General features: G+C 47.0%; 3 protein-coding genes across 4 annotated transcripts; all 3 read left to right on the forward strand.

Moving 5' to 3' along the window:
- Positions 1-3,676: 3,676 nt before the first annotated feature.
- LOC117858566 (uncharacterized) lies at positions 3,677-9,043 on the forward strand. Of its 2 annotated transcripts, XR_004640994.2 has the most exons (3): positions 3,677-7,620; positions 7,709-8,228; positions 8,702-9,043. XR_004640994.2 is itself a non-coding variant. In XM_034741649.2 (2 exons), the coding sequence occupies exons 1-2, from the start codon at positions 4,818-4,820 to the stop codon at positions 8,095-8,097; spliced, it is 3,192 nt and encodes a 1,063-aa protein (XP_034597540.1). In that variant the 5' UTR covers positions 3,677-4,817; the 3' UTR covers positions 8,098-9,043. The 2 variants fall into 2 exon arrangements, 1 of the variants encoding a protein (XP_034597540.1); XM_034741649.2 differs by having other exon boundaries at positions 7,709-9,043.
- Positions 9,044-9,640: 597 nt separating this feature from the next.
- LOC117856001 (uncharacterized) lies at positions 9,641-13,227 on the forward strand. The gene is made up of 2 exons (XM_034738404.2): positions 9,641-12,662; positions 12,750-13,227. The coding sequence occupies exons 1-2, from the start codon at positions 9,929-9,931 to the stop codon at positions 13,106-13,108; spliced, it is 3,093 nt and encodes a 1,030-aa protein (XP_034594295.1). The 5' UTR covers positions 9,641-9,928; the 3' UTR covers positions 13,109-13,227.
- Positions 13,228-17,999: 4,772 nt separating this feature from the next.
- Positions 18,000-22,489, forward strand: LOC117856005 (uncharacterized). Its single transcript, XM_034738407.2, has 3 exons — positions 18,000-18,122; positions 20,645-20,711; positions 21,878-22,489. The coding sequence occupies exons 1-3, from the start codon at positions 18,000-18,002 to the stop codon at positions 22,465-22,467; spliced, it is 780 nt and encodes a 259-aa protein (XP_034594298.2). The 3' UTR covers positions 22,468-22,489.
- Positions 22,490-22,671: the final 182 nt, after the last annotated feature.

A 22,671-nucleotide genomic window follows, 5' to 3' on the forward strand; every position in this document is an offset into this window, starting at 1 on the left:
AGTTACGTTTTGCATTTGTACCGCCGTATCATTCCACAGTAGGAGAATCCCTCCTTTGTTGTTAACACATGCAGCTCATAAATTTTCTTTGTTCTAAGTATAAATTAAGTCGTGTAATTACTGTAAAATAACGAGATACTAATTCAATAGAAATTGTTTGCTATCTTGTCTAAAGATTATGTGAGAATGTATAAAATCATTATTAAACAACGCCAATGCAGTGGATTCCCTGCTAGGCAGGGTGCTATTTAACTCGACAGTAAGTGCGACGCGTACAATTGCCCACTTCAATTTAATTTGACAGCCATGCGTATCAGTATTTTAACTTCCGGAGAATTCGCACAAATCTTTCGGAGAATTCTCATCTACGGGGGTGTTTGGGAGGAGGGGGCTAAATTTTAGCCCCCGTCACATCGAATGTTTGGACACTAATTAGGAGTATTAAACCTAGACTAATTACAAAACTAATTACACGACCTCTAGGCTAAATCGCGAGACGAATCTATTAAGCCTAATTAGTCCATGATTTGATAATGTGGTGCTACAGTAATCATTCACTAATGATGGATTAATTAGGCTTAATAGATTCGTCTCGCGATTTAGCCTAGGGGTTCTGCAATTAGTTTTGTAATTAGCTTATGTTTAGTCCTCCTAATTAGTATCCGAACATCTGACCGATGTGACAGGGCTAAAGTTTAGCCCCCTCCTTCCAAACACCCCCTACGTAGTTTCCGAAAAATTCTCTGGTGAATCCGTAAAAATCTCCGGAATTTTCACAACTCCAAAAACAGCATGCGTGAAGAAGTTGGAAAAATCCGAAACTTAATCAAACGACCTCCAAAACTCACAAAATTTGAACCGTAGGCTCACAACAACATACCAAGGCTATTCCCAAATGCTCACTTCAACAAGTCCAAGAATTGATTACCAGATTCAAAATATTTGGAGAGGAGCGCAAAGAGTTCAAGAACTTGAAATTGAGTCAAACGGGATTCAAAACGAACGAAACTTCAGCTGTAGCTTCACATATACATGGTGAATCTTTGTCCAAAAGATCTATCCAAGAAAATCAAGACTTCATCATGAATTTCATATGCTTGGCCAAGAACACAAGAGAAAGAGAGTTTTGGTGAAAACCAAATCGAGCCAAGTCTGAGAGGGATTGGAGGAGGGAAATACTTCAATTGTGAGCAACAACAAAAGTCCCCAACAAATCTCACGAATTTCGCAGCCAAACGCGAAGAACGAAAAATCTCAAAAAATACCTTCGAAAATACCAAAAAGATAATTTTCAGATTCAGAGAGGATGGAATAAGATGGCACGAAATTGATCTTTGGATTACTCCACCATATTTGGTTACAAGCCACTCTTAAGCACAATCAAAGCTAAGATGGTAAAAAGATCAAATCAAAGATCTCTCATCTCTCTCCCTCTCTCATCTCCCAAAGGCTCTCAAACACAAATGAGAAGCCCACCACCTAACAATCTCTGAGATGTGGCTGCCCTAACAGCCCACTCCTCATATATATAGACATTTCATAAATGTCCAAAATACCCTTACATTAAGCATACAATCCAAATACCCCATAGGGGTAAAAACGTCCAACTTTTTATCGGTACATCGGACGGACCCGATACTTTCACGACTTCGCTTCACCTAGAGGCAAGCTTCGCGATGATGCCACGCATCCTTCGACTCGACGCTGTCTAGCCGCACCGGACTCGTCCCCCGGTTTTGAGGTCAAACCGGTCAAACCCTCTTGCACACCCCGCAAGCGTGACTCGGGGATTTTGAGGTCAAACCCTCTTGCACGCCGCACACGACGTGACTTACCGATGTCGACACGTGTCCGGTCTCCGCCAAGCCTTCGACGCCTTCAAGTCTTTCGCTCCCGGCTCCCGGGCTGCCTACTCGACTCGCCTCCGTCACGTTTGACTCGACCGACGCCGTCTCCATCCTGTCCGTGTACTTTTGCTCTTCCGTGCACCATGTGGATCACCCATAACTCCGTCCGAACTCCTAGGGTCCCTCGGTCCAAGCCTACTCGTGTCCACCTTTCACAACCATAGTACATCGGCATGAATCTTTCGCTTGACCTTCACCTCATGCCGTCGATGGCCATGTCGCATCCTACACCTACACGTCACAAGTCAAGAGACACAACACAGAAGATATGTTTTACACACACCACAACACAACATCTCCGGTTAGCCTTTAGCATAAACATTCACATATGAAATATGGACTCAACCGAAAAACCTCAAATTATCTAATCAATCACTTATCATAAATAGACTAAGACACTCCCCCAACTTATCTCGTGCGAATACAGGGATCCCTGGTAGCATCACTGCATCCATCGGCAATTGTTCAACCTCGTCTTACTCGTTCTGCGTGATACTTCCATGTCCGGAGCCATTCCAAAGAGCATCGGCAAACCGGCAAACCTGGTTGGTTGGGTTTGTACGACACCGATTTGTCAGGCCCCGTACCTTCATCCATTGGAATTCTCTCAAAGTTGACAGACCTTTCGGCATACAGTACACACCTGGAGGGGCCAGTTCCTACAAGCAAAGGGAAGCTGCAGAATCTATATATCCTTGATTTGTCGAGGAACCGCCTGAACGGATCAATTCCCACCGAGACTTTCAATTTGACACGCCTCTCTTTCTACTTAAGACTTATCATACAATTCACTGTCAGGATCCCTTGGTTATGAGGTTAGTAGCTAGGTGAACCTTAACAACTTATATATCTCAGGAAATCAGTTGTCGGGTGAGATACCTGAGAGTATTGGTGGCTGCACCGTCCTACAGCTTATGTTGGACAGTAACTCATTTGAGGGGAGTATACCTCAATCTCTGAAGAACCTAAAGGGTCTCAGTGAACTCAACCTGTCCGTTAACAAGTTGTCTGGTACAACTCCTGATGCCATAGGAACTATAGATAACCTACAAGAGTTGTATTTGGCACACCACAGCTTGTCAGGGCCAATCCCCACATTTCTACAGAATCTAACATCATTCTCAAAAATGGATCTCTCCTTCAACAACAATCTGCAAGGTGAAGTGCCCAAAAATGGAATTTTCACAAATTGGACTAACTTTATAATCACAGGAAATAGACAAATAGAATACGATATCTTCAATTTAACATGACACAGCATGTTTTCATGTTAGCTCAGAAGACATCAGTAGAATACGATATGTTGCAGATGCATGCAGTTACTTAAATAATTGAAGCCATACATGCTGTATGAATTAGGCTCTTTTTGTTCCTATGGACTAAACTTTAGTCCACTGTTTTTATGCACTTTCCCTAAACATCCAAACAGGTGGACTAAAGTTTGCCTAAAGACTTTAGTCCTCCAATCTACAAAATTGGACTAAACTGGAGCAAAGGGTGTGGGGATACTCCTACCCCTCATTTACTGCCCTTCCTTCCACCCGGCTCCCTCCAGCCGCCTCCCACCCCCCCTCCCGCCAGCGACGGCGGACCGCTTCCTTCGTGCCGTCGACGACCCGCGCCGCCTCACGTCGCCGTCGGGAGCCCGCGCCGCTTCTCCTCGTCCTCGTGGTCCTCCTCTACCACGGCCGGGAGCGACGCCGTGCAGGTCGCCATGGCGCAGCGCAAGGATGCCGCCGCACGCCGGGAGAGGCGCTGCCGCCGCGGCTTGCCCGTCCGCGCTGGACCTCGCTCCACCGCCGCTTGCCCGGCCGCAGCTCGCCGTGCTCCGACCCGCCATCGATCCGAAGCTGGCCGCCTTGTATGCAAGACTGCAAACCTCTTGGGTCTCCGCGGATTTGCCAGGTCTGTAGAAGACAATCTTGCTCTTGGTGCGCTGAGTTAGGAATGGGCTCATCACCTTGTTTGCCGCAAGGGACCACCACGGCACATTGATGAACACCTGCAATTGATCAATGATCCGACCAAATCAATTTCCCCGATTCAGAAGCTCATTCAACACCTGAGTGACATAGCTGAAATCACAGTAGCCTCGCAGCAGAAGTATCTGAATGCCATTTTGTGGCCAGAAGCATGTGGGGGAAAAGCAGTTACACAAGACTGGCAAGCAGCAGTGTGTAAAAGAGGGAAACGGGAAGGGGGTGAAAATGATTTCAGCTCTGCTTGCACCGCCATATGTGGTTATGGTACTAGATTACTGAACTTTACTAGGCAGAAAGAAGCAAGACGAATGGAGAATGAAAGATCCTATTAAGGGATAAGGGAAGATAGGTGAGAGGTGGGAGGGGTAAAAAAGTCTTTGTTCAACTACATTAATGGACTTTAGTTCATGGAACCAAACAGGGTATGGACTAAAGTTTAGTCTTTGGACTAAAGTAACCATGCCCCACCTTAGCATCTCTTTTGGATCCCTATTTCTTTTCATAAGTGTGAACATGCATGCACATGAGCTATTTAATGTTTGTATCTGCACATCGACATAAATCATAAATGAAAAGCATTAACTAACCATTGACATTTTTGGATGGGAAAAGCATTAACGACTTTTGTGTGTTTGCGAGAGGCCGCGGATCTTCCTATCTCAATCACGGCCCATCCCTGTGCAGTGTGCCTTGACCTTTCGTCTCTCCACCTAATCACCTTCTTTCGGACCGACCATGCCAATTGTCAAAGAGCTGACAACTTTCAAAGCTGGCGAGCAGCCCTACACATGTCCCTGACAGTACGTGTCATGACCACGGCGTCCCGTACAAATCGCATCAGCAACAAAGCCCCATTTCAGTTGCCGATGACCGACAGAGGCCAGCCCACGAGGTCGAGCTCGAGCACCTACCTACCAAAGCAACCGGAATGGCAACGCGCACAGGAACAGTGAGCTCGCTGCTGCTTCTGCTCCTGTCCGGCTCGATGTCCGTCTGGACCATCTCGACTCTAGCGGTGGCGGCCGCAGAGGCCGACGACGAGGCCGCGCTGCTCGCCTTCAAGGCCGCGGCGATCGGCAGCAGCGGCCACGGCGACCTGCTTCCTTCGTGGAACGGCAGCAGCAGCACCAGCGCCGGCGGGTTCTGCGGCTGGGAGGGGGTGACGTGCGGGGCCAGGCATCGGCGGCGAGTGGTGGCGCTGCGCCTTCCCTCCCACCGGCTCGCCGGCGTCCTCTCCCCTGCCATCGGCAACCTGTCGTTCCTCAGGGTCCTCGACCTGAGCTCCAACAGCTTCGCCGGAGAAATCCCCTCGGCCATCGGGCGCCTGCGCCGCCTGCGGTCCCTCAACCTGAGCAGCAACGCCTTCGCCGGCGAGCTGCCGGCCAACCTGACCTCATGCGCCGCACTAGAGGTGATGACCCTCCAGACCAACCAGCTCCGCGGGCACATTCCCCCGGAGCTCGGCAACAAGCTGCCGCGCCTCGAGGTGATCGTGCTGTGGCAGAACAACCTCACCGGCGCCATCCCGGCGTCCTTGGCCAACTTGTCTTCGCTGAGGATCTTCGCCGTCGGATTCAACCAGCTCCAGGGCACCATCCCTCCGTTCTTTGAAGGTACCCTGGGCCTCCAACACCTCGACCTTGCATACAATCGACTCTCCGGTGAGCTCCCGCAATCCCTGTACAACATGTCTTCGCTGAAATCGCTGCAGGTTCAGGGGAACATGTTCCGTGGACGCATCCCGGCCGACATCGGCAGCAAGTTCCCCAACTTGCCGATCCTTAGTTTTGGTGTCAACCAGTTCACCGGATCCATCCCTGCTTCACTCTCCAACCTCACCAATCTCCAAGTGCTCGACCTTTCAAGAAACAGGCTTAGTGGATATGTGCCTCGCACACTTGGGAGGCTGCAAGCTCTGCGTACCTTGAGACTGCACAACAACAGGCTAGAAGCAAACAACAGGGAAGGGTGGGAATTCATCACTTCATTATCAAACTGCAGTAACCTCAAGGTATTAGAAATTAATGGGAACACTGATTTCACCGGGCAGCTGCCAAGTTCAATAGCGAATCTGTCGACAACCTTGCAAATCCTCCTCCTGGGTAAAACTGGGATCTCAGGAAGCATCCCCTCTGCCATAAGCAATCTGATCGGCCTTCAAGTCCTCGCTGTGACAGATACTTTTATGTCAGGAGTTATTCCAGAGAGCATAGGAAAGCTGGAAAACTTGGGTTCACTCGGTCTATACAACACTAACGTGTCAGGCCTCATACCCACATCTATTGGCAATCTCTCAAATTTGATTGAATTGTATGCAAATAATGCCAACCTAGAGGGAGCGATTCCAACAAGCTTAGGGAAGCTCAAGAATTTGATAACCCTTAATTTGTCCCTAAACCGCTTCAACGGTTCAATTCCGACTGAAATTTTCAAACAACCCCAGCTCTCTAGATACTTAGACTTGTCATACAATTCACTGTCGGGACCCCTTCCTTCTGAAGTTGGTAGCTTACAGAATGTTAACCAACTATTTCTTTCTGGAAACCAATTGTCTGGTGAGATACCTCATAGTATCGGGGAGTGCACCGTGCTGCAGGAACTTTGGTTGGACAATAACTCATTCGAAGGAAGAATACCTCAATCTCTGAACAAGATAAAGGGTCTGAGTACACTCAACTTGTCCATGAATAGATTGTCTGGTTCTGTTCCTGACGCAATTGGAAGTATCCAAAACTTGCAACAATTAAACCTGGCACACAACAATTTATCAGGGACGATTCCTACAAATCTGCAGAAGTTGACATCACTGACAGAATTGGATCTGTCCTTCAATAATCTGGAAGGGGAAGTGCCAAAAGAGGGCATTTTCAGAAATTTGGCTAACTTATCGATCATCGGAAATAATGGGCTTTGTGGTGGAATACCTCAGCTTCACTTAGCTCCATGCCATATGACCTCTGTGAAAAATAATAGAAAGCGGCGGTTGGTGTCTCTTCCAATAGCTCTGACAGTAATGGGTGCACTCTTGTTCTTAGTGTTTGTTGTTATCCTCATTCTGTTTAACTACAAGAAACTTAAACAAAAGCAGAAGAACCAATTCCAACCACCAATGCTTGAGGAACAGTATGGTAGAATTTCTTATGATGCATTAGCAAATGGAACCAATGGCTTTTCAGAAGATAATTTGCTTGGAAAAGGAAGCTTTGGGGAGGTCTATAAATGCGATTTTCAGGATAACAGAACTATTGTAGCTGTGAAGGTTTTTAACCTCAAACAATCTGGATCTGCTAGAAGTTTTGTTGCGGAATGTGAGGCACTGAGAAGCGTGCGTCACCGTTGTCTCATAAATATCATCACATGCTGCTCAAGCATCGATCACCAAGGTCAAGAGTTCAAGGCACTAATTTATGAGTTCATGCCAAATGGTAGCTTAAATGATTGGATTCATCCAAAATCTGGCATGCCCACAGTGAGTAACACTCTCAGCCTAGCACAAAGGCTCGATATTTCTGTTGATATCATGGATGCATTGGACTATCTTCATAATCACTGTCAACCACCAATCGTTCACTGCGATCTTAAGCCGACCAACATCCTTCTTGCAGAAGACATGAGTGCCCGAGTTGGTGACTTTGGTTTATCAAGAATCCTTCCAGAAAGTGCAAGTAAAACCCTGCAAAATTCAAATAGCATGACTGGCATAAGAGGCTCCATTGGTTATATTCCTCCAGGTAGCTGAAAATTCTATAGTTGTTTCCTTGTACCTTGCTCCATGCTACAGATAAAATTTATGATAAGATATTTTTGCAATTTTTGTAGAGTATGGTGAAGGCGCTGCAGTCTCAACTATAGGTGATGTGTATAGTCTCGGTATATTATTGCTTGAGATGTTTACTGGAAGGAGTCCCACAGATGACATGTTTGGAGACACGGTGCATCTGCATAAGTATGCCGAGCATGCCCTTAGAGAAAGAATCTTGAATGTTGCTGATTCAACCATCTGGCTGCATGTAGAGTCAAAAGATAGCAATATAAGGAGCAGAATCAAGGATTGCTTGGTTTCTGTTTTCAGGCTTGCCATATCCTGCTCAAAGCAACATCCAAGGGACCGGATGATGATGAGAGATGCCTCAGCAGAAATGCACGCAATCAGAGATTCATATACCACATGTTTTCCTGCTAGCTTGAGATCACAAAAACTGCAGTAATTTACAAGAGCAATGATCTCAGCTATAGGTAGAACAGGATACACGGTATATGTAATCTGTTACCTGAAATAAATGAAGCCATATATGCTCAGAGCCGTCATTCTTTCTGTAAGAGAGGTGAAAACTAAAAGGTAACATTATGCAAATTTTACATACTTAGACATGCAATGTTTGAAGCTACAGAACAGCATAGGAGAAAGCATAGCAAACCGACACTATTTCTGGGATATTTAAGTTAGCTATACATGGACCAGCATGCAAGAGAACTATGTGCATTTTTCAGTTCAAACCTACCTAGCCATGCGAGCACTATGTGGCCTTTTTAGTTCAAGCCTAGTCATGCGAGTAGCAAGCAAATAACATTCTTGCCCAGATATTTGCCACACAGTTCATTATGCAATAGCTTACAATCAAGTTCATTCACACAGTCAGACCATTATATAACAGAAATCACAAAAGACAAAACCATAGAATAGGTAACATTAATCACAAAAATCCATGAGGAACTAGTGGCCCGTAAGCACCGCCACAATTATCGCAAGGCACACAGAAACCATCATCCATCCATCCAATTTCATTCACACTTCAATGCTTCTGCAATCAGATAAAATGCACCACAACAACCAGCAGCGCCCAACAAGTACCAGTGGCGAGAGGGAGGCAACCTAAGGGGATGTGAACCTGGTGACAACCTTGATGCCCTCGGAGATGGCGTGCTTCACGAGCTCAAGGACAATGTTTACACTTTAGCTCCGTTAGTTCCTCGAGGAGAAGTAATAATCCCTGTGTGCGGGATCTACATGACATGGCTAATGGGAACAATAGGACACTTGTAAGTTGTAACAAAGTATCTTCAGTTGAATTTTCTTTAGTCATGAACATTGTTATTCTTGTGAAGCTTCATGTAACATGATTAGTCGTTGAATTTGATATCTTCTATCATGCATGTATAAGACCAGGCTGAGCTGGAGACACTTTGTTTTCAATTTATTTCTCATTCTCAAATCCAACTAACCAAATACTGGTGGATAAGCTAATAAAATACATGGGGATAAGGCTAGCCATAGCACGCTGGTTTGACTTGTATGCCTGGTCAGCATTAGCTCAACACTCAATCATTAACTATAAACAATCTTACACTAACACGCTACTCCACTAGTTTAATTACTAAAACGTTGTCCATCTATAGTGATTGGGCTTTGTCTGTAGTAATTGGGAAAAGAGAAACAAAAAAGGCAGGAAAAAATGATACTTATACTCCCTCCGTTCCAAATTGTAAGTCATTCCAAGAATCTTGGAGAGTCAAAGTATCTCAAGTTTGACCAAATTTATATGATAATATAATAACATTTATGATGTCAACTAAGTATCATTAGATTCTTTATCAATTATATTTTTATAGTATATCTATTTGATGTCATAAATCTTTATATTTTTCTCTATAATTTTGGTCAAATTTGAGATGCTTTGACTCTCCAAGATTCTTAGAATGACTTACAATTTGGGACGGAGGGAGTACATAGTTACAAATACTAGGCCTGGAGTGGGAAGTGTGGGTCTGCGTATGTGGGACCAAAAAGGAACTGCTACAACCGGAAAAATGTGGAATGCCAGCGTGTAGAAAATGCCACGCGGACTCTGTCCAAGTCAAGAGTAAACGCTATGCGGTGATCACTATAATATTTTGCAAGCAAATGCACGTGTCATGATGATACGATCAAGGCTTAGTATAAATAGTAACACCAGCAAGGCAGAATCAACTTACCAGATAGCACCCAGACACCAATCACTGCCCTTCGATCATCCTCGCGTATAGTACAAAGCAACCGGCATGGCAATGGGCTCACTGAGCTTGCTGCTGCTCTTGTTGATATCCACCGCATCAGCAGACGACGAGGCCGCGCTGCTGGCCTTCAAGGCTGCGGCGATCGGCGGCAACAGGTACGGAGACCCACTTGCTTTGTGGAACAAGAGCAGCGCCGGTGGGTACTGCAGCTGGGAGGGGGTGAGGTGCCAGCAGCGACAAGTTGTGGAGCTGAGCCTGACCTCCCGTGGGCTAGAAGGTGTCCTCTCGCCAGCCATCGGTAACCTGTCATCTCTTAGGGTTCTAAACCTGAGCAACAACGCGTTCCACAAGGACATACCCGCGAGCCTTGGGCGCCTGCGCCACCTCCACACCATTGACCTAAGCAGCAATGCTTTCTCCGGTAAGATCCCTGCCAACCTCAGCTCCTGCCCCAACCTAACCACCCTGTTATTCTACTCCAACCAGCTCAGTGGGTCCGTACCTTTCGAGCTTGGTGACAAGCTAACACGCCTCAAGAATCTCATAGTGTACAAAAACAACCTCATCGGCGGCATTCCAGCGTCGTTGGCTAACTTGTCATCATTACTTGTGCTGTCTCTCTCATTCAACCAGCTCGAGGGTACCATCCCTCCGGGCCTTGGTGGCATCCTCAGCCTCCGGCACCTCGACCTCGCCTTTAACAGACTCTCTGGTGATCCCCCAGCCTCACTGTACAACCTATCTTCATTGGAGATGTTGCAAATTCAAGGAAACATGCTCCGTGGAAGCATTCCTGTGGACATTGGAAAAAGGTTCCCCAGCATGTTGATTCTTAGACTTGCTACGAACCAGTTCACCGGGTCCATCCCTGCTTCACTTTCCAACCTCACAACACTTAAAGAACTTGAACTTCAAGAAAACGGGCTCAGTGGACATGTACCTAGCACCATGGGGAAACTTCAAGGGCTGCGACGTCTGAACCTGCAGCACACCAACCTAGAAGCAGACAATAAGGAGGGGTGGGAGTTCATGACTTCACTATCAAATTGCAGCCAGCTCCAGCATTTACTTATCGGCAGTAACACTGCCTTCACTGGGCAGATTCCTAGTTCAATAGGGAACCTCTCAACAACCCTGCGAACCCTCATGTTGGCCGACACTGGAATATCAGGGACCATACCCTCATCCATTGGCAACTTGGTGAACCTTGAATACCTCCATATGGCGAATAATACCATCTATGGTGTGATTCCTGAGAGCATCGGTATGCTAGGAAACTTGGTTATGCTAGCTTTATACAACACAGATTTGTCAGGCTTCATACCTCCATCTATCGGAAATCTCACAAGGTTGATTAGCCTTAATGCATACAGTGGCAATTTGGAGGGGCCGATTCCAGCAAGTTTAGGGAAGCTGAAGAATCTGGTAGCCCTGGATCTATCAATGAATCGGCTAAACGGTTCCATTCCCATAGAGATATTCAGACTACCACTTCTTTCTAGGTACTTAGCTTTCGTATACAATTCACTATCAGGACCTCTTCCTTCAGAAGTTGGTAGATTAGGGAACCTTAACGCCCTGGCTTTGACTGGAAATCAATTGTCCGGTACGATACCTGATAGTATTGGGGAGTGCACTGTGCTACAAAGCCTTTGGTTGGACAATAATTCATTCGAAGGAAGCATACCTCCATCTGTAAGAAATTTGAAAGGTCTGACTACACTCGATCTGTCAATGAATAAGTTATCTGGTATTATTCCTGATGCCATCGGAAGTATCAGCAACCTTCAAGTGCTATTTCTTGCTGACAACAATCTTTCAGGACCAATCCCTACACTACTGCAGAATGTAACGTCACTGATAGCATTGAATCTATCATTCAATAATCTGCAAGGGGAAGTGCCGAAAGAAGGCATTTTCAGATATGTGGCTAACTTTTCAATCACTGGAAATAGTGAGCTTTGTGGTGGAATACCTCAGCTTAATTTAGCTCCATGCAGCACAATATCTGTTAAGAATAATAGAAAAGGGAGGTTGCAGTCCCTTAAAATAGCTATGCCAATCATCGGTGCACTCTTGTTATTAGGTATCATTATTGTACTCTTTCATCTGACCAATAAGACTAGAAGAAGGCAGAAGAGGCCATTCTTATCACCAATAACTGAGAAACAACATGAAAGAGTTTCTTATCAGGCACTAGCAAATGGTACTGATGGATTTTCAGAAGCCAACTTGCTTGGTAAAGGAAGCTTTGGGGCGGTCTACAAATGCACTTTCCAAGATGAGGGAACTATTGTTGCAGTGAAGGTCTTTAACCTCGAACAATCAGGATCCACTCGAAGTTTTGTGGCTGAATGTGAGGCTCTGAGCAGGGTACGGCATCGGTGTCTTATTAAAATCATCACCTGCTGCTCAAGCATTAATCACCAAGGTCAAGAGTTCAAGGCATTAGTTTTTGAGTTCATGCCAAACGGTAGCTTGAATGCTTGGCTTCATCCAAACTCTGACATGCCCAATCTGACAAATACTCTAAGCCTAGAGCAAAGGCTAGACATTGCTGTAGATGTCATGGATGCTTTAGACTATCTTCACAATCACTGTCAAACACCAATTGTTCACTGCGATCTGAAACCAAGCAACATCCTTCTTGCAGAAGACATGAGTGCCCGAGTTGGAGATTTTGGCATATCTAGAATCCTTCCAGAAAGTGCAAGTAGAACCCTGCAAAATTCAAATAGCACAATTGGAATAAGAGGCTCCATTGGTTATGTTGCGCCAGGTAACTGAAGTCCCTTTGTTGTTTCCTTTTAATTAGCCCCATGATATAGATGAAATTCATGATTAGGTATGTTTGCAAATTTTGTAGAGTATGGTGAAGGCTCTGCGATCTCCACTATTGGCGATGTGTATAGTCTCGGTATATTATTACTTGAGATGTTTACTGGAAGGAGCCCCACAGATGACATGTTCAGAGAGGTGGATCTGCATCAGTATTCCAAGCAAGGGCTTAGTGAAAGAATATTGGATATTGCTGATTCGACAATCTGGCTGCATGTAGAGTCAAAGGATAGCATTATAAGGAGCACAATAAAAAATTGCTTGGTTTCTGTTTTCAGGCTTGCCATATCCTGCTCAAAGCGAAATCCAAGGGACCGAATGATGATGAAAGATGCAGTAGTAGAGATGCACGCAATCAGAGATTCTTACCACAAGTTTTCCTGCTAGGTTGAGAAGACACACCACTTAGGTCATTTGCATGAGAAATGATCACAGCTGGAGGTAGAACAGAATATGCTGTAGATGTAATCAGTAACCTGAAATAAATGAAGCCTTATGTTCTCTGATCTGTAGTTCTTTCCATATGTGTGAAAACGAAAAGGTAAATTTTATGTCATATTTTCCTTCTTAACGCATGCAAATATGCAGTGCTTGAAGTTCTGCAACAGTGGGTATAACATCCCTCAAATAAAATGTGAAGCAATAAAAAAACAGATGATTGGTCTGAAAATTTAATGATATATGACTACGGTTCAGAATAACCACCTTGCACAAAACAACAGCACTGCCCACCGAAATTTGATCGCTAATCAAGTAGGCAACGTCCAGCTCAAACTGACATTATGGCAATCTGGGTGTGCACAAAAGCCAATAGTAGCACTAAAAGATGCTTAAATTCAGGACCATTCTGTTCTCTTTTGACTTGCAAGAGAGATGCAGAGGTGGAGATTACTGCAATTAAATTACCAATTAGCAGATAGGAGAATATCGAGAGGAGAGAGAGAGAGAGAGAGATAACTCAGCAGAGAATCACAATAGCAGAAAATCTATACGAAACAAGTATCACCATGGATGTCCACAAGAGTACCTAGGTTAAATATCTTTTGCATGTTCTCAAGATTTCAGAATGCAAATGTTGCCCAAATTTATCGTTCAATTCACAAGCATTGCTTTTTTTTCTAGAATACGCAGGAGAGTTGCGTATCTTTTCATTTAACAAGAAAGTTTTGTTACAGCGCGGGCCAACCGGGCGCGCACACATGGGATAGTGGTAGATGTTCGGTGTTACATGGTTACACGACACAACGGTTACGAAGATCAACAAAAGTACAAAGCTAGCTCCCTAGTGGCTCGGTACTTCCGGCCAACTGAAATGCGTTAGGATGCTGGCCCAGTCGCACACCAATGCGTCGCTTCCTCCGCTATAACTCGGGTCAACTCTGCGGGATTCTTCTCTGCTGCACGATCAAAGATGCGAATGTTGAGATTCGTCGTATCCATGGAACCTGATCACGACCGGTTGTGTTGCTTGCCGCGCCGGCGGTCACACGCTCACCGTTCCAGCGCTGCTCGTGATCTGCATGAGTTGATCATTAGTCAGATCGTTAGCCAGCGGAAAGATGTCCCGTAGCGCTGCAAAATGTTGCGGCTGCATCGTTGTCTTTAGAAACTTGTCAGAATCTTTTGCGGCGACATGGTCGGCATCTGCATCGCGATCGATTATCCCTAATTTGCGCATGGCGAGCACCTCACCCTTCTTTGAAGGTCGGACAGTGATGTTCAACGGCTTGATAGCGAGGCGGCCGCTTCGTCTTGGTGTCGGCACCGTGCTCTCAGCTGGCGGCCTGTCCACGAGAGGGAGCTGTATTGCTAGACGGACGGAGCTTATGAAAGCCGCTGTCTTTTCTTTGGCAATCGTGGAGGAGCCTGGCGCCGCCGTCGGTAGTGGGGTGGCCTGAGCAGCGGTTAGAGTCCGTGGCGTGTTTCTGAAGCGCTTCGTGATTGCGACGCCGTCGGCCCCCGGTTCGCCAAGGGTGTCCAGGAACCATTCTCCGTGGGCGCCTGCGGGGATGGCTGACCGGCTTTAACGTGCCTTTCGCGTTCCGCACCACAACGTGCCCGGCAGCAGTAGGTTCGAATTGGCGTTGCAAACTTTGCTAACTCGGGAATCACACGGAGAGAGGCAGCGGACCCGGTCGCGCTCGGGGTGGCCACTGGGGCCGGTTGGATCCGGAGGACCGCTTCGAATTTATCGGGTCCACAGCACGGCTATCTGAGCAGCGGCATGGCGGCAGGAGCTGTTCAGGCGCTAGCTCAGGGCCATATTCCGTAGGTCCCCGTGACCCGCCAGCACGCTTGCACCGTGGCGATGTGGGTGAGGTAGGTGATGGGCTCGGCGCAGACTGGGGTGCACCGGTCGTGCACGTCGCGTCGCGGCACAGGCGGGGGCACGGGTTGCTGCAGCGGAGCGGCGCATTTCAAATTGGCGCCGAAATGGCTTGTCACGTTCGTTGCCCTCGGGGATCGAGCCAAGGATCGTTGCCCCGCCATCGTTGCCGTTGGTGAGCGTCTCCTGGTTGCGGAGGGGTAAGCTGCGCCTGCCAGCGGCGCCGTGCAAGACGGCGGCGGCCCAGACGCAAGCCCCCTGGAGCGCTCCCCCGCCGACGCACCCTCAACAGCGGCGCAACTGTCCGCCACGCCGGCTCTGGTGAAGAACCCATGCAGACGAGGCCCGCAACCCCGAGACTCACCGTAGCCACGGTCAGGGTCGCCATCATGGCCGGAGTCGCCGTCGCTCGACGGCGGTGATGGTCCCGGCGACGGAGACGGAGAACGGGAACGAAAGTCGGCGATGTGGCGTAGGCGGACGATGATGTCGTAGGTGAGGACCTTCTTTTGCCGTAGGTATGGGGGCGGATTACCAAACACTCGCCGCATAACCGGATCATCGTACTCGATCTGTTGCTCATGCATGCTCCGCGATCAACAACTTCACCTTTCTTGGTATGCGTCTGGGGTCATCCGTCCATGCCTGGACTTTCAGCTTGCTCATGTCCGTGCGCTCTTCTTCCACTTGTTCAACTCGCTCGATCCAACAGGACGTAGAGAGGAGCTTTCGAGCGGTGCGAGCGCAGCAGGCATGTGCCGGCACGCCGTCGAGCTCGGAGACACGGAACTGGAGCGTCTGCGCGTCTGCCCGAACAAGGCGCGTCCACGGCCGGAAAAAGAAGCGAAGCTCGCCGACGGGGACACTGCCGGCGCTCATGGCCGCATTCCCGCGCCCGCTGTGTCGTGAAGGTCACGATGAAGCTCTCCGGGCAGAATTTTTTGATGCTGAACTTGTCCACCCCCGTGATTGGTAGGTCGGAAATGGCGCGGCGTAGCCCATCAATCGACGCATCAGGCGGGGCACCAGGCGGGGCACCTGGTGCCGCCGCCAGCAGCGAGAGCCGCAGTCGACCTTCCTCGGCGTCTAACGCAGCGTCCCGGCTAAGGTAGCATACTTCCTCCGTCGGGCGAGAGTCGGGATGACCAGGCGGCGTGTCATCGTCGACGTAGAAGAGCGCTCCCCGCGTGTCGCCGTCATCGCTTCTAGAACCTGACGGCCCCTCCCTCAAGGGCGGCCGCGGCAGGTTCGTGGTTTGATGCGGTGGCGCGAGCCCGCCACGCTGGGTGCGTGCAGGGCTGCCAGCGCCGGAGCGAGCACGGACACGGCCAACCTGGCTAGCGTCTCTAACAGCCGGGGAGTGGGTCCTGCCGAAGGCGTCCCGTCCTTGTGGCGTTGGCGGTGAGCTGCGTCTCTGCCGGATAATGCGTCGTCCGCCACCCTCTGCTGATGAAACCGAGCTGACGGGGCTGCGCGGGCGTTTGCAGTCGCGGGCGAGGTGCCAAAAGCCGTGGCAGCGGAAGCATCTCGTCGGCCGGCGGCATTGCGCAATGAAGTGGGTGGACGAAAGGCAGTTGAAGCATCTGCCTGAAAGTTCCGGCGGAATGCGCTTCACTGGCGGCTGCGCTTGTTCTACCGCCATCCATTGTTGCTGAGCCAGGATCTGGTGCGTCTGCTTTCAGCCTTCGTCCAGCCGTCCTCGTCGGTCTCTGGGGCAGGCGCAGGAGCGGGCTGAGCCAGGACGGATTGAATCCGGCCGTGCTTCCTGGCGTGCTCCGTGATTCACAAGCATTGCAGCTGCAAGAAACAAGAATTTATCATCTCCATAAAAAATCAGTACAATCAAAACCAGTGCATATTGCAAAACCCCACAAATGCACAGACATGGACCAGCATGCAAGAAGAAGCACAAAAATTGCACATCTCTTATAAGCATTAGAGGAATTTCACATTTCAATCCAAGCTCATAAGAATCTTGATACCAAAATTTGCCAATCATGTTGTATAATAATCACCATTTCAGTAACGATGATGACACAATCAGAGCAATCTATCATTAATCTTAATTTTTGTTTTTTTGCATAATAATCATTAGTGTACAGAAATCGCGTACTATCACAGATGCATAATAGGGACCAGTGTCTAATAGCACAAAACTACAAAAGCCAGAATGCCAGATAGAGACCCAGTTACGCACAAACCATTACCCATCAACTTCCATTTCCATTAACTTCTGCCACTTTTGCTAGCAGATAACCTGCGCTACCGCTAGAAACACCACCCTGCTACTGGCCTACTGCAACAAGTACCAGAGGGGGGGATTGGGAAAACCTAAGACGGTGAGACTTGAGAGCACGCCCTTGTAGATGGCGAGGACGAGGCGATGCGGGCGGCCTCCTGGCTGACCTTCTCTCGAAGAAGTCTCCGACGAAGGAACTCGAGATGGTTGGCGGCGAGGTAATGGGCATGGAGCCCGACAAAAAAAAAATTCGTTTTTTTTTTTTTTGAGAAGGTGAAGTTGAGTTTTTTTTTTTTTGAGTTGAGAGAGGGGACGGCCAGAAAACAAGAAATTCTGTCTGGATGACGAGTGTGGGCTGCAAGGCCCAAAAACTTGGACGTCGTGGCCACGTGCGCGCACGCAGAGCAGACCGTTTTGCTTTGTATCGAAAGGCCCGGCCCAAGTTTAGTCTGTTGAAGCATCAAGTTTTTGAAACGAATTTAATTTTTTTTTAAACGAATGTTGAAGCATCCAGTTGTTTATCAGAAAGAAAACATCAAGGAATGGCGGAGAAGTCAAATGGTCAGACGTTGACGATATTTATTTCACTGTACGGAATAATGCCAATGAACTCAAGACACCTCCAAATTGACAGATAATGCAAGGGAATAAGGAATAACGATAATGATGCCGAAAATATGCAATAGACGGAATATTGGTTTTACTCAACGACCATGGAAGGCCTCATGTTGGCTGACACTGGGATCGTTGGAAGCATTCCCTTGGCCATTGGCAATCTGTTTAACCTCCAATTCTTCAGCATATCTGGAGAAATTCCAGATAGCATTGGCAAGCTGGTAAACTTGGTTCAACTAGGTTTGTGCATTACTCACTTGTCAGGGCTTATACCTTCATCTATTGGGAATCTCTCAAAGGTGACTGCGCTTGCTGTATTCAACACCAATCTAGAAGGGACCAATTCCAAAAAGCATAGGGAGGCTAAAGAATCTGTACGCCATTGATATGAAAAGGAACCGTCTCAATGGTTCGATTCCCATGGAGATTTTCAAACTACCACTCCTTTCTAGATACTTAAGCTTGTCATACAATTTACTATCGGGGCCCCTTTCCTTCTGGGTCTATCCGGAAACCAATTGCCTGGTGAGATACCTGATAGCATTGGGGAGTGCAGACACTTTGGCTAGACAATAACTTATTCGAGGGAAGAATACCCCAATCTTTGCATAAGATTAAGGGCTTGAGTACACTCGACTTGTCCATGAATAAGCCATTCCCGAAGGCATTGGTAGCAATCGTGAGCTTCAACAATTGTATCTGGCACACAAACAATTTGTCCGGGACAACCCCAAAAGCTTCAACAATTGTATCTGGCACACAACAATTTGTCCGGGGCAACCCCAAAAGCATTACAAAATTTGGCAATCTGCAAGGGGAAGTGCCAAAAGAGGGGATATTCAAAAATTTGGCAAATTTTTCAATCACTGGAAATAATGATCTTTGTGCAGTGGTGGGATACCTCAACTTCATTTAGCTCCATGCCACATGAACGCTGTGAAAAGTAACATAAAAGGGAAGTTGAAGTCTCTTACAATAGTGCTAGCAACAACAGGTGCACTCTTGCTTTTAGCTTTTGCTATTCTGTGTCAATTAATCAATAAGAAGCTTAGACGAAGGCAGACTAGCCCATTCCTACCTCCAAAAATTGAGGATCACTATGAAAGAGTTTCCTACCATACATTAGCAAATGGAACCAATGGATTTTCGGAAGCTAATTTGCTTGGTAAAGGAAGCTTTGGGGAAGTATATAAATGCACTTTTCAAGATGAAGGAACTACTATTGCTGCTCTGAAGGTTTTTAACCTTGAACAGTCTAGATCTATCAAAAGTTTTGTGGCTGAATGTGAAGCACTAAGAAGGGTGCGTCACCGTTGCCTCATAACTTAGTATCCTTTTTCTTATAAAAAGAATGTCAATATAATATATGAGTCGAATTCTACCATATAAAAGCTGAAAATTTCCATGCTCCCTCACTAATCCACAGATCCCATGAACTAATAAATTCAGCAAACATTCAGACCAGTGGCGGAGCTTGGACGGGACATTTTGAGCTCGAGCTTATTAATAGGTTGCTTATTTTGGTTTTGTTTAAGAATGTGAGTTCTTCGTATTTGAGTTTTGCTTCATTAGAGGCCTGTACTGAACTGAGGGTCTCAGTCTGAATCTGCATTGACAAAGCTCAATCTTTGTGATGAGCGTGCAAGTCAGCGAAAGAAATGGCATGCAGCCTTACTTTTCTTTCAGCAAGACAGAAAACATCATCAAGTGAAAGAGCCATTATATCTTGCCCCCAACGTCATCGACGTCAGTCACCGCGCCGGCGGCTATCTGCTATGGAGCCGAAGAGCCTTCGTAAACCATGACTCCTCGCGAAGAAAAAGATCCATGATTCAACGACGCGTCCACGTCATGCGCTGCAGTCCTTTGACACATTCTAAGTCCACTACTGCCATACGTGTAATTTTTGACATATCTACGTTGATACCTGAGTTCAACTTTCCAACTATGAACATACATATGTTATAATTTCTGTTAAAAATCTTAGTCTGATTGGATATGAAAAATCTAATAAAAAAATGAACGCGAAGAACTGGTGACCAATTAATTTGTCAACCACGCGCGCCTACATCATGTCACGGCTGCTCATGATGTATTAAGTTCAATTGTATAATCTAGATATCATATAATCTATTTTATAGGCTCAATCATTATTAGTAACAATGGCTCATTTGATCGAATTTGCATCTACATCATCCACTAATGCCCACTTATGCTATTATTAGCATACGAGAAAAAATAGTCGTTTGATTGGGTACCGATTCAAAGTCAAATATCAACAGCATTATTTTTTTTTCGAGAATACGCAGGAGAGCTGCGTATCTTTGTATTAAGAAGAAGAGAATAGTTCAAATTACAACGCGGGCCTCCCGGGCACACGCACACGGTTCATTTTTCATAGGTATTACATTTTGGAAACAAACAACCGGAGGGCTGTGGCCTTAATACGTTACTGACGTTGAGCTTCCACTGGTGCCGGCCAGCCTATGATGGATAGCTGCTTAGCGGCTGCGCAAGACCATAGCAGCGCCTCCTCCAAAATACTTTGCACCAATTGTGCCGGTTGCTTGAATGAGCCTCTGGTGAACACCCGATCATTTCGTTCCTTCCATAATTTCCAAGAGGTTAGCATAAAGGTAGAATCCAAGCCTTGCCTCAGCCGAGCATTCGTTGCCTCTCGTTTGTGGATCCACCAGTCCATGATTCCCATTCCATCGTTAGGTGCATGATGTTGCAAATGCAGGAGTGCATCGATGTTCTGCCAGACTTGTTGGGAGTAAGGACAGTCAGACTTGTTGGGAGTAAGGACAGTGAGTGAAAAGATGATCAACTGTCTCAGATTCCTGATTGCAAAGAGCACATGCTGTGTTGTCCTGTAACCCACGACGGTGCCTTCTATCTGCCGTCCAAAGGCGATCCTTGGAGGCCAACCACATGAACAGCTTCACCTTTAGTGGAGCCCAAGCTTTCCAAATCAATTCTCCCCCGGCAAATGTAGCTGCGCCATAGAAGAGAGCCCTATATGCTGAATTGAATCTGATCCATCGCGTGCCATAACTGAACATATTGGTGCAGTGCGGCTACTGTAGCCAATCCAACAATATCAGAAATCCATTGCTTCTGGTTCAGGGCTTGTGCCACAGTTCGCTTCTTTTTGACGCGCGGTCTTATTAGATTGCACAAATCCGGCGCAATGGTATAGGGTGAGCAATCCCCGTTCCATTTATCACACCAGAAAAGGGCTAGATTGCCATCTCCGATTTGGACCTGAAAGAGATGCTGTAGCACCCTGTCGTTCGCAAACTGAAGCTGCAGGTGTTTCTAGGGTCTGCTATCCTCTGTTTTCTGTAACCAAAGCCAGCGTATGCGCAAAGCCTGAGACATGAGCCTGAGATCCGGAATGCCAAGTCCTCCCAGATGAGTTGGTCTACAGGCTACTGACCAAGCCACCAAGCATTGTCCCCCGTGTGCAGATGGTTTAGCTGCCCAGAGAAAGCCACGCCGGCGTTTGTCAATCTCATGGAACACCCAATCTGGGACTTTCAGAGAGATCAGTGTATGTGTGCATGAGGAACTCATTACTGCCTTCACCATAGTCAAACGGCCAGCTTTGTTCATGAGACTTGCCTTCCATGTTGGCATGCAGTTTGCAACTTGATCCACTAGTGGCTGCAAATGTGATTTCTTGAGCCGTCCCACTGTCAGCGGTAATCCCAAGTACTGAATTGGAAACTCAGTAACTCTAGCCGGCATAGTGGTGTTGATTTGCTGCAGTTGTGCATCAGAGCAAGCAATGGGGGCTATCTGACTTTTGTTCAAATTAGTATTGAGGCCTGAAGCGTTTCCGAAGAACTTGAGGATTTCTCTAATAGTGATCATGTCTTGGACAACAGGCGCAGCAAAGAGCACCACGTGGTCAGCATAAAGCGAACACTGATGATGTATGGCCGTGTCTGCCGGTGCAGTTGTTAAACAGCATCGCTATCCAACATGTCATCTCTGAACTTTCTTGCTCTAGGTAGAAACCAGCTCGAGGGGCCCATACCATCCGAACTTGGCAGCATTGGAGGCCTACAAGCCCTTGATCTCTCCCGGAACAACCTCTCAGGTGTGCTTCCACACACACTGTACAATTTGTCCATGCTGAAAGGCTTCTTGGTAAACAGTAATTTGCTTTCTGGAACTATTCCTGCTGATATTGGCAATAGGTTGCCCAATATTGGCTTCATAAACTTCTCTTCCAACCGATTTCATGGAACTATCCCACCTTCAGTCTCCAATCTCTCTGCCCTCGCAACCCTTGCCCTTGATGGTAACAATCTTAGTGGGTATGTGCCTTCTACTTTGGGGAGGTTGCAATCTCTTATTGGCCTGTACTTGAGTGACAATAAGCTAGAAGCAAATGACAGGGAGGGCTGGGAATTCGTCGATATGCTCGCAAACTGCAGCCAGCTTCAGAGACTGATTCTTCGCAATAACTCTTTCAGTGCGAAACTTCCCAGTTCAATTGCAAACCTGTCGACAACTCTCAAAGTTCTTGATCTTTCAGACAATAGAATCTCCTGATCTATTCCACCCAACATCGATAATTTGGTTGGTCTGGAAATACTTGTGATGGCGAATACTTCTATATCTGGAGTGATTCCGGAGAGCATTGGTAGGCTAACAAACTTGGCTACATTAGGCATTTACAACACTAGCTTGTCAGGCCTCATACCTCCATCACTAGGAAATCTCACACAGTTGAATATTCTTTATGCATACTATAGC

This window comes from Setaria viridis, chromosome 5, assembly GCF_005286985.2.
Source record: "Setaria viridis chromosome 5, Setaria_viridis_v4.0, whole genome shotgun sequence".
In the NCBI taxonomy this organism is placed as follows: domain Eukaryota; kingdom Viridiplantae; phylum Streptophyta; class Magnoliopsida; order Poales; family Poaceae; genus Setaria; species Setaria viridis.

Excerpts from the sequence above, each read along its gene's own strand:
- LOC117856001 (XM_034738404.2), top strand. The coding sequence starts at position 9,929 with ATGGCAATGGGCTCACTGAGCTTGCTGCTGCTCTTGTTGATATCCACC. Across the intron at positions 12,663-12,749 it reads CATTGGTTATGTTGCGCCAG|AGTATGGTGAAGGCTCTGCG; the intron begins GTAACTGAAGTC and ends CAAATTTTGTAG.
- LOC117856005 (XM_034738407.2), top strand. The coding sequence starts at position 18,000 with ATGGAAGGCCTCATGTTGGCTGACACTGGGATCGTTGGAAGCATTCCC. Across the intron at positions 18,123-20,644 it reads CAGATAGCATTGGCAAGCTG|GAGTGCATCGATGTTCTGCC; the intron begins GTAAACTTGGTT and ends TTGCAAATGCAG. Across the intron at positions 20,712-21,877 it reads ACTTGTTGGGAGTAAGGACA|CATCGCTATCCAACATGTCA; the intron begins GTGAGTGAAAAG and ends GTTGTTAAACAG.
- LOC117858566 (XM_034741649.2), top strand. The coding sequence starts at position 4,818 with ATGGCAACGCGCACAGGAACAGTGAGCTCGCTGCTGCTTCTGCTCCTG. Across the intron at positions 7,621-7,708 it reads CATTGGTTATATTCCTCCAG|AGTATGGTGAAGGCGCTGCA; the intron begins GTAGCTGAAAAT and ends CAATTTTTGTAG.